Source organism: Chanodichthys erythropterus, chromosome 4 (assembly GCF_024489055.1).
Source record: "Chanodichthys erythropterus isolate Z2021 chromosome 4, ASM2448905v1, whole genome shotgun sequence".
In the NCBI taxonomy this organism is placed as follows: Eukaryota; Metazoa; Chordata; class Actinopteri; order Cypriniformes; family Xenocyprididae; genus Chanodichthys; species Chanodichthys erythropterus.
Window position 1 is genome coordinate 32693733 of NC_090224.1, and position 16110 is coordinate 32709842.

Sequence of the window (16110 nt, forward strand, 5' to 3'; positions counted from 1 at the left end):
TTTTACTGAGTTTTACTGAAGTATAAGGATGTCAAAGCACCGGTTGTTTGTTTTTTTTACCACCTTTTTTGGACCAGCGGTGTCCACAATAAAGAAAAAGATAAATATTTTAAAAATATATTTATTAGATTTTTTTATGATATCATTTCCTGTTTTCTGCATGTTTTTCTGCATGTTGATTGAACCACGACATGACTTTGATTTAACATACAATATTTTTTTCAAATTTTAATAGCAGTGAAGCAATTTTGTTCAACATGCTAGTTTATGCTAACAACATGCTAAAAAATGCTTGCAACATGCTAATTCAAGCTAACATGCTAGTAGCATGTTAAATCATGTAGTAACATGTTAATTCATGTTAACAACATGTTAGTAGAATGTTAAATCATGTAGTAACATGTTAATTTATGCTAACAACATGTTAATAGAATGTTAAATCATGTAGTATCATGTTAATTTTTGCAAACAATGTGTTAAAACATGCTAGAAACATACTAAAACATGTTAGCAGTGTGTTAAAACATGCTAGCAACATGATAATCATGTTAGCAAGATGCTAATTCATACTAAAAACATGCTAAAATATGTTAGCAAAAGGCAAAATAATGTTAGCAACATGTTAACAAGTTGACAATTCATGTTAGCAGTGTGTTAAACCATGCTAGCAAATAGCTAATTATTGCTAGCAGAGTGTTTAATCATGTTAGCAATGTTAATTTAAGCTTACAACATGCTAGCAATGTGTTAATTCATGCTAGCAATATGTTAATTCAGGCTAACAAAATAATAAAACATACTAACAACCTGCTAATTCATGCTAGCAATGTATTAAATCATGCTAGCAATGTGTAAATCATACTAGCAATGTACTAAAACTTGTTAGAAAAATGCTAATTTATGTTAACAATTTGTCAATCTGTTAATTCATACTAGTAACATGCAAATTCATGCTAGCAATGTGTTAAATCATGCTAACAAAATATTAATTCATGTTCGCAATCTGTTAAAACATGTTAATTCATGCTAGCAAAAGATTTCTCGCATTCTTTCTCTTTCCACTTCATTAAATTTAAAGCTTATAAAACTTGCAAACTTTCATACGGCTTTGTCAAACCAACATCAAAGTTTGTCTCAATGAACTTTACTCATTTAGATTTGAATTATGATGTCAGGACACTGGTATCATCCTGACATTTTTATATTGTCACCCCACAAAAAAAAAAAAACTAAATAAATTTTAATAAAGTCAAATTCTCATCATAGAAGTGGTCTTTTTATGTATGAATTTCATTTTGAATGTAAGATAGGACAGAAAACTCATTGACCCATTTATGCCATATTAACCTTAAATCAAAGTCCACATTGACTTCATGAAAGATTAGTTCTGAGTACTAGCTAGTCAACAAAGACTTATTATGGTTAGTTTTTAAGAGATTTTATGAATTTGGGCTGTGGATATATAAACATGTCCATGCAATCATGCTTTTTGTTTAGATGTGACAAATATAATGATAATATCGTACACTGACATCAAAGCAGATGAAAAGATTAACAAAAACACGTAGTGCTCTGGCAGAGTGTGTTTGCATTGTTATGTGTGTGTGTAAGAGTGTGTTTGTACCTGTCTAAGCCATCATGTTGTCTTTTGGTTCTTAACTACGGCCAAAAGAGTTTTCCTTGTATATGTATTCCCATAGCAACCGAGCTGTAGTTGACATGAAAAGCATGTCGTTTCTGTAGCAACAGCAAAACTGATTGGCTGCGTTGCTATGTCTGTGAGTAGACCTGTATATACGCGTGTGTGGGTCAAATATGGGAACATTTCAGGGAAGTGGTATGATGCACAGTGATCTGTTTTGATGGGTAAAATTCAGGTTACTTGTCCAGCTGGATCACATTTCACTGAGTACAAAATAATCAATGTAATTCTCTGGCAGAATACCAAACTAATCTGCTGAAATTGACATGTTCATATAACCTTTCTAATATAGACTTATTAACTGAATTAAATTTAAATGGTGTTTCATTTAGTTTCATTTCCCACTCTGATTGGAACGGGGAATGGAAACATTTTTTATTATTATTTCAGAATTTATTTTTTTTGTCCAGATATTTTGACAAAATGTTTGTCTCTGAGTAGCCTACGCAATTTATTAAATGTCTCTCTTGATTTGATTGAAATGGTATTTAATTTCACTAATACATACACACCCCAGAAGGGTGTTTGGAGGAGAAGGGCAAACTAGTGGGTTAAAGGGATAGTTCACCCAAAAATGTAAATTCTGTCATCATTTACTGCCTGTAAACCTGTATGAATTTATTTGTTCTGCTGTTCACAAAGGAAGATATTTGGAAGAATGTTTGTATCAAGCAGATCTCGCACCCTTTGACTACCATAGTAGGGAAAAAAATACTATGGAAGTCAATGGTGCCCCACAACTCTTTTGATTATAACATTTTTCAAAATCTCTTCTTTTGTGTTAAGCAGAACAAAGACATGTATACAGGTTTTGAACAACTTAAGGGTGAGTAAATGAGTACAGAATTTTCATTTTTGGGTGAACTATCCCTTTAAGTGGCCTGTTTTTTCTGCTTCTGTACCTTTAAGTCTTCTGTATGCAAATGTTATAATTACTAAGAGTTTCCATAATACTTTTTGTTAATGTTCCCAATCATTTAGTTCCTTAGCTGGCACAAAAACCCTCCAAAAACAGGCTCATGGAAACTCATTTCCACGTCTAGGTTTTTTTTACCAAATCACGTGTTTCATAAATGCCATGTGGCTAATCACTCTGAAACTTCATATTTACTTTCTTCATAACAACACTGATTGGCTGATGGAAAAAAAAAAGTCCACATTCCCAAACCCTTCAAGAAGCAATGGTCCATTTCATGTTTTTAAAGAGCTCTCCGAAAACATCTGTTATCATATAATGAATCATTTATCATTTTCGTTAACACTTTATTTTAGGGTCTATTAACTAGTTGCTTATTAGCATGCATGTTACTAGAATTCTACATGACCCTATTCTACATTCTTAATCCTACCCAATACCTAAACCTAACAACTACCTTACTATTAATGAACAGTAAATTAGGAGTTTATTGAGGGAAAAGTCATAGTTAATAGTCTATATGTGTTCCCTATAATAAAGTGTTACCTGATTTTCTGTTTCATCAGAATACGTAGCTACTTTTGAATCACCATAGATGGAGATTTGTTGTAGTTACAGCATCCACCGGGAGAGACTAACTTGACTACTCCAACCAGATAAACATTGACCCCTTGGGCTAAACTCAGGCGTATAAGTTTTAATCAATGTCAACCAAGTTGCTAAATACTAAATAAGTGTTAATATGATATGTGGGATGTCATACGTTAATGAGTTTTTCACTGGAACCATGAAGATTTCTGAGTAAGCCATTATTGCAGCTTAGTTTCCAAAAATGGTCTGAGCAGAAAATCCAGTTTTCCATGATATGACCTCTTTAACATTCATGAATATGTGTGTACACTTTATAAGCCATAAGTAGAAACCTTCTCCTTTAAACATAGGCAATCATGTATTCTGGCTCTCTCAGCGTAAAGTCTGTGGCAGAAATCTGCTTTCCTCATTTACCACGGTTGGGAAAGATTAACACATTGGTCTGGGCTGGTTTTAAAACGCCATCATTGTCTCCATGTAGACTGAGATACTCCTGCCAAACCTTCCGACCAGACAACCAACATCCCTCTCTTCTACTTGTTGCCTTGGAGACCAGTGAAACCACAGGTGCTTGTCTGCTCCTCCTCTATCTCCTGTAGAGAGGGGTCATACGGTTCTCCCAGGCAGGTGAGCTGGAGCCGTACCCGGATGCCATGCTGAAGCTGGTGAATGATGTACGTCAGTCTGTGATGTTGTTTTGCAGGCGTGTTGATAGCTAATTGAGGGCAGACTGGTGGGGGAAGTTATGAATGAAGTCATGGGGAGTGTATTTGAATTACCCTGAACCCCCGGTGGAAACGGCATGCCGGGCCAATGGCTCCTCGAGCAGTGTGAAGAACACAAATACACACACAGAAATGCGAAATAAAGTTGCTTCCCCCAACCGTTTGGCAATTGCTAGCTTGTCGGCCTGTTTAATCAAACCTTTCCCCTAATTGCTGTGAGTGGTGTGTCAGTAAACACTGATGATCATTGCAATAGCGACTGTTCTGTAACTATGATAATATCAGAGCGCTTTCATCATCCCGTCTCACTTATTTTTGTGCTTAATACGAGAGCCGAGATCAAAGGCACACGGGTTGAATTTCATGGCTTGTGTGAGTTGTGTTTTTTGGTAAAGTGAAATGTGGATCTGGAAGCCCCTGATGGAGGGCAGACAGCTTAATTAGGTGGAGAATGGCTTCTTTGATCTAAAAATACATGCCAGTGTTGCCTGTTGAGGCAGTTTTAAAGGTGCCTCTGTGTTCACTAGACAGCGAAGGTCTCGAGTGCAAGGTCTAATCCTCCACCCTGCTGTTCAGTTTCCTCAGTATGCAAAGGTGTATTTATTGATAATATACATGATATCCCAATATATATGTCATTCTTTGAAGATTCTTGAGAGAATCTGTGTGCTAATTTAAGTATGGGTTTGGGTTCTTCAACTCCAGACAGTGTCCTGCAGACTAAGTACCAGTTCCAGTTTAACCCACCTGTGTGTACCCACCTTGGGATATTTGATTGGGGTTTGAGCTAAATTTGGCAAGACACTGGCCATCCAGGGGGAGTGTTTATCATAAGCATCATTAACCAATTATAGTCGCAAGTTCTGTTGAGTTGTGTTGGTAACGACGGCACTTGTGACATAGTTTTGGCTTTGTGAAACGCACCCCAGGACTAAAGTTGAAGATTTAGAGTGTACTGAATGTTAGCTAGATTACTATGTGCTCAATAGCACAATCTATTCAAGTCCTCTTGTCGTTTTGACAAGAAACTATGCTTCTACAGTTCGAGAGCTGTAGCTCCAACCATTTAAAGGGTTAGTTCACCCAAAAACTATTCATTAATTATTCACCCTCATGTCCTTCAAAACCTATAAGACTTTCGTTCATCTTTGGAAAACAAATGAAGACCCTTTTGATGAAATCTGAGAGATTTCTGTCGGCTATGCAGCTGACACTTTGATTCTTTAAAAATTCATAAAGAGATTGTAAAACTAATCCATATGAATTGAGCGGTTTAGTCCAAATTTTCTGAAGAGACTTGATCAGATCTCAACCAAACCTGCTTGATGTGCGAGAACAAATCTCTTTCTGAAGCTCAAACGTGCTGCGTAACAGGGCTGGGACGATACATCGATTCTCGATCAAGACAATGAATCTGGATCGATCCTGATATTTTCTCTCTCTAATCGATTCTTAGCTTAGTTTTACCAGCAGATGGTGCTCTAGGCTAGTTTTTAACCGCACACTCTCAAACACTCACGAAGAAGACTGCTGGACAGCGATTGTGCGTTCGGCTCGAGTCATGTAAGTGGTTAAATATAACTGCACCTTGGCTGAGAATGCTTTTATGATGCAAGATTTGTAATTCGCTTCAAACTTTTCAAATGATTATTTTAGGTTTAAGTGGTGTGTGTAAAGGAACTGGAAGCAGGCAGTGTACGAGTTTCTAAATCACGTATAGCAGTGCCATCTGCTGTTTAAAAACTAAGCTCAGAATTGATTCGAGAGAGAATTGTGATACATCGGAAACTATCAGAATCGCTCCAGATTCTTCAAATCGAGATTCAATGTATTGTCCCAGCCCTACTGCGTAATATGAGAATGAACCTCATTGGTTCATTAGTTTTACGGTCTCTTTATTAACTTCAAAGTGCATCAAAGCATCAAAGTGGTAGTTATGTAGCTGTCAATGGAGGGACAGAAAGCTCTCAGATTTCATCTAAAATATCTTAATTTGTGTTCCATAGATGAACGAAAGTATTATGGGTTTGGAGCGATATGTGGGTGAGTAATTAATGACAGAATTTTCATTTTTGGGTGAACGATCGATGCTATTTGCAAATGTTTGTTTGAACTATGCTTTCGTGAAATGCCAACTCGTTCAACAGTGTTGGCAATGACAGAACTTGCGACTATGATAGGCTTGCGATGCTTTTGGGAAACACACCCAAGGCTATTTCATGTAATCCTGAATATTTTGATTAGCTGGTTCAGGTATGTTTGATTAGAGTTGGAGCCAAATTCTGCAAGAGGGTAGCCCTTCAAAAGTAGGGTTGGCTACGCCTGGTTTAGGCCTAGTCCACACGTACACAAGTTTTTCCTCCTTTGTTTAAAAAAAAAAAAAAATGCATCCACATGAAAATGCAAAAACACACTATGAAGTGCTGTCAAGAGCATGCCAAAGCATCATGCCAAACCATTACCCTAACTGTAAAGCCATGTTGGCCAATCAGAAGCCAGGATTTTTATGCCAGTTTTCAAAAAAGTTCGGTTTCAGTGATCGGATACTGCGTTTGCGTGTGGACCAACGGCCAAACCGCATAGAAAAAGCTACCCGTGTTTATATGGACGGTGCCTTAGAGGTATGATTCTTTCTTGGGCACCGTGAGGTCCCAGTTTCCTATCCTATAAGAGCCCCCAATTTAAATTATGTTCCTGTAGAGCAGGGCTGGGCAACTTTGGCTCTCGAGGTCCACTCTCTTGCAGAATTTAACTCACCTTGACTGTAGGTTTCCAGTAATCCTGAAGCTCTTGATTAGCTTGTTCAGGTGTGTTTTATTAGGACTGGAGCTAAACTCTGCTGGAAAGTATGTTCTCAGAAAAGCCAGAGCTGTCCACCCCTGCTGTACAGTACTACTCCTTACTTTGCCTTTTCCCACTTTTTGGGGTATGGGCTGTCAACCAGGGCTCGCCAGACATCTCTATCTCGGGCTTTCCTCTCGACCTCATTCCAGGTGTTACCCATCTTTTTGCAATCCGCTTCAAGATCTCGGTGCCAAGTGCTTCTTGGCCTTGCTTTTTTCCTTTTTCCTTGAAGATTCCAGGTCAGGGCTTGCCTGGTGATGTTTGAAGTAGGCTCCCTGCTGTACAGTACCTCTGAAAATTGTTAATCTTAATAACGATACTGTTTAACATGACCGTAATTTGTCTTTTTTTGTATTTTAGAGCATAGGAAAGGGTTCTCTCTGGTCTATTGATCCTGACTACAGACATAATCTGATTCAGGCGCTGAAGAAGACTCCATATCATCCGTATTCCCCTCGGCTTCCAAAACCTTCTACCTCCCCATCTGCCTCTCCTCAGCAATACCACAGGTAACGCCTCAATTTCATAAACAGTTTTCTTTTTTTTTTTGGCCGTCCATTTCTTTTTCTTTTTCCTTTCTGTTCTTTTCCTCTGCAACCACCAGTTATTGCTTTTTCCCCCTCTTTCTTCTGGTACTTTCATTCACACTTTCCATTTTGTGTGGCCCTGAAAATCCTAGTCCAGACTTTTCCGTCTCTAAAGAAAGATCTTGGGCACAAAAACATCTTAGTGTGGAATAACAAAATGTGACTGAGTGGATGTTGACCTTACCACGGTATAAATAATCTTGAGAATAAAATAGTCTTGAATTAAAACAAATCTTCTCTTACACTTTAAGAAAGAGAAAGGATGAAAGAAGGAAGCTCATATATACACCTTTATTTGGTGGTGTCTCTTATGACCTTCCTGTGAAGAACACATTGATTCGGTGTCTGAGGGTTCTGGGTCAGTTCCTCACTCATTCCTGAACTCTTTGTCAGCAACTGGACATGGTCCTCTGGGGAATCTGTGGGATGTAAAGAAACAGCACACGCTTGCCCTTCCTGAGTCGTTTCTTCTCCTCTGCTGTTGCTGTGACGACCAGAGCACCTCCATGGCAACATATGTATGAGGCAGGTGGAATATAAGCACAAAGCTATTTGTCTGACAAAAGAAGAAAAAAACATGGATAGGACAGACAGTTAGAGCTAAGAAATACATTATAGGCTTAGCAACACAAAACTCCATAGCAACAGTAAATGTAAAACACCTGTTTTCTTGCTTTTTTCTTGATACCCTCTTACTGTGTAAACAGTTGTACAGTCAATTATGCAGTTTTTTTTCTGTTTACAAAAAAAGAAAAGCTTTTTTTGTCTTTCATTTCAAATAAGTGGCCTTTTTTTATCAGTTGAAGTTGAAACAAGTGAACCACGATCAAACCTGATACTCCAAATTCATTACCTGTTGGAAATTCCAGCTAAAACAGTTTCATATGATAGCTTACATGGTTTTTACATGGTTTTTAGATTGTCCAAGGTAGTTCAGAATGTTGTTTTCATTAAAAGCCACGGTGTAACAGAGAGAATTCTGACGTTTCACCGGAAGATTGAGTTGTGACATTTTGATAAAAAATTGCAAGGTCTAAAATTTATAAATAAATAAAAATGGAATGCACAATAAGATCTATGTCATACATTTAGAAAATAAAATACTGCATGTATATTATATATTTACAGACTTTTATGTTAGAAGCAATTTATCGTGATCAATCGATTTGACAGCACTATATATTAAAAATAAAATAAAATCTAAAAATATATATTAAATTATTAAAATTATTAATATGCTGACCCATGCATTTATCAGCTGACCTACAAAATCCCAGGAATGACAGTGGCAGATGTAAAATTAAATGTATCAATTTAAACATTTTCAAACCAGTAAAAGGTTATGTTAAATTGTAATCAAAATAATATTCATGAGGTCACACTTTAGATTAGGGTCTAATTCTCACTATTAACTAACTGTTAACTATGACTTTTGCCTCAATAAACTCTTAATGAATGCTTATTAATAGTTAGTTAAGGTTCTTAAATTTAGATATTGGGTAGGGTTAAGGGATGTGGAATATGGAATAAGGCATTAATAATATGTGCTTAATAAGTACTTAAAAACAGCCAATATCCTTGTAATATTCGTGCTTATAAGCAACAAGTTAATAGTGAGAAATGGACCCTAAACGTACTCGGTTACTAACGTAACCTCGGTTCCCTGAGATACGGAACGAGTACTGCGTATGGGGAAAGGTCTCCCTTTTTCCCCGCTGCTGAAGCCTTTTTCAATAACGCAGTGTAACTGCACCGTCATTGGTTCACTCATAGACAAGTTGTTGAACCAATGGCGGCGCGGCATAGCTGCGCGGCCTATGGCGACAAAGCGCGCGAATATTCCCGCCGAAATGGGCGGGGTATAGGGCTATATAAGCAGGCGTTTCGCCATAGGATTTCAGTGTCAATCGACTGAAGCGACGACCCTGAGCCGCAGCCTCGTGGCACGGCAAGTGACGCAGTACTCGTTCCGTATCTCAGGGAACCGAGGTTACGTTAGTAACCGAGTACGTTCCCTTTCGATACTTCACTCGTACTGCGTATGGGGAACGAATTCAACCACGCCGTGCCACGGCTGGGAACGATATAGCTTGCATTTGGCCACCCAGAGGGGGGCAAAAAGGACAAGCGGAGGCAGGCAAAGCCTAACCGAACCCATGGTTACACTGAAGGAAGATACTTCCTATGGTGGCGTGAAGCGGGACCTGTTGGAAGCCGCTAATCACACCGACAGGACCCGAGCTTGTAAGGTCGGGACATCGAGGTGATAGAACCTGACAAAGGTGGACGGCGAAGACCAGCCGGCCGCCTCACAGATGTCTTGGATGGAAACTCCGTTGGACCAAGCCCACGAGGAAGCCATTCCTCTAGTGGAGTGGGCCCTGACTCCTATGGGGCAATTAGTGCCCAGTGAGGAGTAGCACAGGTTAATAGCATCCACTATCCAACGGGAAATGCGTTGTTTCGAGACCGGAGACCCTTTGGTGCGGCCGCCAAAACAAACAAAGAGCTGATCCGACAGTCTGAAAGACTGTGATCGGTCTATGTAGGTCCTCAATGCCCTGACTGGGCAGAGTAGCTGCAGCTCTGGTTCGTCCGCCGAGGGAGGAAGAGCAGAGAGCGAGATGACCTGAGCTCTAAACGGAGTTGAGAGCACTTTAGGGACGTAGCCATGCCTAGGTTTCAGAACGACCTTAGAGTCACCAGGCCCGAATTCGAGGCATGCAGGGTTCACAGAGAGGGCCTGCAAATCGCCAACACGCTTTACCGATGCTAGTGCTAGTAGCAGAGCGGTTTTTAGTGTTAGGGGCCTGAGGTCGGCTGAACCCATTGGTTCAAATGGGGCTCCTTTCAAGGCCCTGAGGACCAACGAGAGGTCCCAGGAGGGAATAGTGAGAGGGCGAGGAGGATTCAAACGCCTAGCACCTCTCAAAAACGGATCACGAGCCCGTTTCGTCCCACCGATTGGCCAGCAATAGGAGCGTGGAACGCTGCAATGGCTGCTACGTAAACCTTAAGCGTGGAAGGGGAGCGCCCATTTCCAAGCGTTCTTGGAGGAAAGACAGTATGGAAGATACGTCACTCTCCACAGGGTCTATGTTGCGTGTTGAACACCAATCAACAAAGACTGACCACTTCTGGTCGTAGAGGCGCCTCGTAGATGGGGCTCTAGCCTGAGAAATGGTATTTAGGACGTCCTCGGGGAGGCTAGTCGGCTCCCATCGAGGGACCAGAGGTGCAGAGCCCAGAGCTGCGGCTGTGGGTGCCAGATTGTTCTGTTTGCCTGAGAGAGGAGGTCCCGTCTCAGGGGAATCGGCCACGGGGCTCTTAGAGAGAGCCTGAATAGCTCTGAGGACCAAACCTGGTTCCTCCAGAGCGGGGCCACCAGAAGGACTCTGTGCTGGTCTTCTCTGATACGCCTGATGACCTGGGGGATCAGTGCGATCGGAGGGAAAGCATAAAGGAGCGTGCTGGGCCATGTGTGGGCCAGAGCATCTACTTCCTTCGAGAAAAATGTTGGGCAATGAGAGTTGTCTTCTGAGGCGAAAGAGGTCTACCTCTGCCTTCCCGAAGAACTCCCAGATCGTGAGGACCACTTGGGGGTGGAGCATCCACTCGTCGGAGGGGATGTTGCTCCGTGACAACATGTCCGCACCCAGATTGTTCCTGCCAGGAACATGAGTCGCTCTGAGCGACTGAAGCCTCGGAAGAGCCCATTCCAGCAGTCGTTTCGCCAGAGCGCATAAGCGGCTGGACGAAAGACCGCCTTGGTGGTTCAGGTATGACACCACCGTCATACTGTCTGACCGAACTAGAACATGACGTCCCGTCAAGTAAGCCTGAAAGAACTGAAGGGCTTTCATCACTGCTAGCATCTCTAGACAGTTGATGTGTAGATGGCTTTCCTCGTGGCTCCACGAGCCGAAGGCCGGTCTGCCCTCGCACACAGCGCCCCAGCCCAAGTTGGAGGCGTCTGTTGAGAGCACCGTCCTCCGTGAGACCGCCTGTAAGGGGACTCCGCGTTGGAACCATACTGGATCCATCCAAGGTTTCAGGGCTAGAAGACAGGCCCGATTGACCTTGAGACATAGGCGGCCGTGCCGCCATGCGCTGGGAGGAACCCGGAACTTCAACCAGTACTGAAGAGGCCGCATCCGAAGAAGGCCTAGCTGCAGCACCGGGGAGGCGGAAGCCATCAGCCCTAGCAGCCTCTGGAAAAACTTCAGAGGGAGATAGGCTTTGTTCGTGACAGATGCCGTGAGCTGCTGAATTGCCAGGGCGCGCTCTGGCGAGACTACTGCCGTCATACGGACCGAGTCGAAAACTGCTCCCAGAAACGAAATTCGTTGAGTGGGGCATAGCGAGCTCTTGGCTAAGTTGACCCTGAGACCCAGGCATTGTAGATGGCTGAGGAGCACGGATCTGTGGCGTTCCAGCTCGTCTCGTGAACGGGCTAAGATGAGCCAGTCGTCGAGGTAATTCAGAACCCGGATTCCCATCTGTCTCAGAGGGGAAAGCGCCGCGTCCATGCACTTGGTGAAAGTGCGGGGAGCCAGAGACAGCCCGAAGGGCAGGACCGTATATTGGTATGCCACCCCTTCGTATGCGAATCTCAAGAATCGTCTGTGACGGGGGGCTATCTGGATGTGAAAATACGCATCCTTCAGGTCCAGCGAGCAGAACCAGTCCTCGGGGCAAATGTGCGCGAGGATCTGCTTCAGCGTCAGCATTTTGAACTTCCGTCTCATGAGGGAGTGATTCAAAAGCCTGAGGTCTAGGATGGGTCTGAGACCGCCATCCTTTTGGGGGACCAGAAAGTAGCGGCTGTAAAAGCCTGTCTCGCTCTCTGACGGAGGAACCATTTCCACAGCTCCTTTTTCCAGCAACGACATGACTTCGGCCCGGAGGACATGAGCGTCGTCCGGATTGACCGATGTTTGAAGCACCCCGGCGAAGCGGGGGGCCGTCGTGCAAACTGGAGCGAGTAGCCCTGGTTTACGATCCCCATGACCCATTCTGACACATCGGGGATGGCCTGCCAGGCCTCGGCCCGAGTGGCTAGGGGTTGAATAATGTTGGGTGACAGACCGCCGTTGAGAGGGTCGTACACCGCGAGGGGTGGAAGAGGAAATTTGCTCTTTTTGTGATGAGGTAAAAATTTGTCCGCCGTGAAAACGGCGTTTGGAGTGGGCGCAACAGGTGTGGGCCCAGCTGTCACTTGGAGTATGTTTCCCACGCCCGGAAATAAACGAGGCGGAGGGGAAATTACCCGTGGGAGCTTTTGGGGTGGTCCGGTCGTAACGGGACGGTCCCCCATCCTCTTCCTGTCCGACGAATCAGGACGACTTCGGAGGCACCGGGTCCAGCACAATCCTGGGCCGGGGTCCCTGGCGCCTCGGGAAGGGAGGGCGCTTCGCAGGGCGCGAGCGCTGGCGATGTTCTGGGGCGGCGCTGCCTGTGTTGCAGGTGGGGCTGGTTTGTTCTGCTGAGCCGGCGCAGTCCTGGGGCGGCTAGACGCAGAAGCGGAGCTGGAGCGCTTAGGCAAGAAATGCCTCATAGCCTGAGACGATTTCTGCGCGGCAGTAAAGCGCTCAGTGAAGCCATCCACTGCAGGCCCGAAGAGACCAGAAGGCGAGACCGGGGCGTCTAAGAAGGCCGTCTTGTCTAGGTCTTTGATCTCCGTTAGGTTGAGCCACAGGTGGCGCTCCAACACGACCAGGCTGGCCATGGAACGACCGATGGCCTGGGCCGTAGCCTTCGTAGCTCGCAGGGCAAGATCCGTGGCGCTGCGGAGATCTTTGAAGGCTGGCGCGTCGATTCCAGACTCATCCAGAGAGCGGAGGAGTTTGGCCTGGAATGCTTGAAATATGGCCATGGTGTGGAGCGCAGAGGCAGCTTGGCCCGCCGAGGTGTAAGCCCGTCCAGCCAGAGTAGAGGTGGTCCGACAGGGCTTGGAAGGAAGGGCCCTCTTCGTCTTCCAACCCACAGCCGCGGGAGGACAGAGGTGAGCAGCCACCGCTTCATCTAGGGGTGGCAAGCGCTCGTATCCCTTCTCCTCGGCGCCGTCGACGGCGGTGAGGGCGGAGCGGTGCGTAGTGTGGAGGCGGGCAGAGTAAGGAGCGCGCCACGACTTCGTCAGCTCTTCGTGGACCTCAGGAAAGAAGGGCGCTGAACGCTGGCGAGGTGCTTGGCGGCGGCCTGGCAGAAACCATTCGTCCAGGCGGCTGCGAGACGGCTCCTCTGGAGGGGCCCACTCGAGGTCCAGCTCTTCAACGGCTCTAGACAGGATGCGGAAGAGCTCGGCATCCATGCCCTGGCCATGCTCGATGGGTTCCAAGGGAGGCGGTGGAGCGGGGTCTTCCGGCTCGCCAGCCCATCCTTCCGCTTCGGAAGCCGCAAGAGACATGGAGTCGTCTTGTTCGTCGTCTGTTCCCCCGAATGAGACGAGGTCACTCGCTTCTGCGGAGGGACGCTGCTCAGGGCGAGAGAACAGAACTGGAGAGAGTTCCCTGGGAGGAGAGGGCGAGGCACGCGGGGGCTGGGCCGGCGTGAGCTCGCTCAACTCCTGGCGCTGAGTCGCTCTACCCCGCTGTCTTTTCCTCGCCGGACCGCGGGAGGAAGGAGACGGGAGGGCGCGAGCGGCGAGATCGCCCTCAGTGAAGAAGGCGACCCGCGAGCGCAGGGAAGCGAGACTCCGCCCCCTCGCAGTGCGGGCATGAGTCTCCAGCGAGCGCGCCGTCTGCGTGGGGCTTGCCCAGGCAAGCGACACACTCGCTGTGTCCATCGTCGTCGTGCAGGGGGGCCCTGCAAGTACCACATGAGTGGCGGGGCATCGTGAGACGCCGCTGCCGTGAAAACGGCAATTGGGTGGCTCTTTTAGAGCGGCGAGGGCCGCGGAAGCTCTTAAAGCGGTGAAAACCGCTGGAAATCGCTCTTTAGAGCGGCGTTTAAGCCGCGGATGAAGCTCTCAGGCGGCGCGCCGGATGGCGGCAGGGGACGCACAGGAAGCGGCCGGAAGCGGGAAGCGGGAGGCGGCGGCTCGGCGACGGCGCTAGAAGCTGCAGTCCGCGAGGGCGCCGGCGCTTTCTTCCACCGGCGAGTCCAGGCGAGTCCGCTGCGGGAGCCTCTTCAGACGGCGGCGAGAGCAGAAGGCGGCGAGCTTCTTCGGCTTCAGGCGGAGATCAGCGAAGAGAAGTAGATGTCGTCGCTGAAGGAGAAAACACTGAAATCCTATGGCGAAACGCCTGCTTATATAGCCCTATACCCCGCCCATTTCGGCGGGAATATTCGCGCGCTTTGTCGCCATAGGCCGCGCAGCTATGCCGCGCCGCCATTGGTTCAACAACTTGTCTATGAGTGAACCAATGACGGTGCAGTTACACTGCGTTATTGAAAAAGGCTTCAGCAGCGGGGAAAAAGGGAGACCTTTCCCCATACGCAGTACGAGTGAAGTATCGAAAGGGAACTAAAATGTTACCTAAAGAGATTAGATAAATGTGACATTAAATGTATCATCTGTGAACCCCAACACCCCCAACTGTCCCTATCACTTTAAAAATTGATGCCCATGGTGAGTTTGAGGATCCGTTTTAAAGACTAAAGGAGTAAGTCAATCTAATTGAAGGTATAAGATTGATTGTTATTGAAAATAGAAGCCATTTGGATACATTGCTTTACACTGTCTATAACAAGTAATCATGATAAATAATTGGATTTCCAAGCCTCGCCAGGATGTCTGTACTTGTTCAATTAGATTCCTGCACTACCTCTCAGTCTACAGTTTGCATTCCACACCATCAGATTCTAATTCTCTAGAGTTTCCTCTCCTCTGCCTTTATCTGTCTTTGACTAGGATTTTGGAAGTTCATAATACAAGTTTTTTTCCCTCCCATTATTTGATTTTTATCACTCTATGTGATTTTCTCTCTCTAGCATTCTTGCTCTGTGTTTATATCCCTTAGTCCTCCACTATGGCCAGGAAGTCCACTCTTCAGAAAAAATGGAGGAATGCTCTTACAAGGTAAAATCCCATTTTTTGTTAGTTCTTCTTTTCTGTTTCTTAAAGACTCCATTATATCAAAATTGGAGTTTTGTTGCTTTTAGTTCATGTCTACTAACTTTGAAACCATCTATAGCCTGAGCAGATAAACAGGTACATTACCGTTGAAAAGTTTGAAGTCAGTAAGATTTTTTGGTAACACTTTATTTCGATGGTCTACTTTAGTCATTCTACTGACGCGAATTTCGTCATGAGAGAATTCAAAATTTCGTCATCAGAAGAGTACTGTATGTGCACCGCTGGATTTTTGTAACCCCGCGTACTTTGTATTCTCTTTTACTTTGTAATACTTTGTATCTCTAGCATGAAAGAATACAAATATATTTACATGCACTCTAAAAAATGCTGGGTTAAAAGGCACCTATTATGCCCTCTTTCACATGATGTAATATAAGTCTCTGGTCTGGTCAAGTTTCAGCTTAAAATACCCCACAAATTTGCCCCTATTTGGGGGTGAGTTAAAACATGCCTTTAACTATATTACTATATTGCTGGCTAAAAAAATAAATCCAAAATTGGTTGAAAAAAATGGCTGGGTGAAAACAACCCAATCCCTGGTTTTGTCCGTATTTAACCCAGAGTGTGGGTTGTAACTCGTAGCGAAAGATTGCTCAAAACTGCGCATGCGTCGAAACAAAGACTATAGAATAACAGAGACGCGTTACTCCTATTGTTTTGAATGGGAG

At 44.8% G+C, this 16110-nt stretch overlaps 1 protein-coding gene across 5 annotated transcripts in view; it reads left to right on the forward strand.

The window, feature by feature from the left end:
• The window catches only part of ches1 (checkpoint suppressor 1), a 50098-nt gene that overhangs the window by 22611 nt on the left and 11377 nt on the right, over positions 1 to 16110 (forward strand). For 3 of the 5 annotated variants that reach the window (XM_067384754.1, XM_067384756.1, XM_067384757.1), the window contains exons 3-4: positions 7139 to 7287; positions 15327 to 15385. In XM_067384754.1, coding sequence (XP_067240855.1) covers positions 7139 to 7287; positions 15327 to 15385 — 208 coding nt within the window. Of the gene's footprint in view, positions 1 to 7138; positions 7288 to 7758; positions 8796 to 15297; positions 15386 to 16110 lie in introns of those variants that run through there. The other 2 variants (XR_010895002.1, XM_067384758.1) reach the window with 2 other exon arrangements.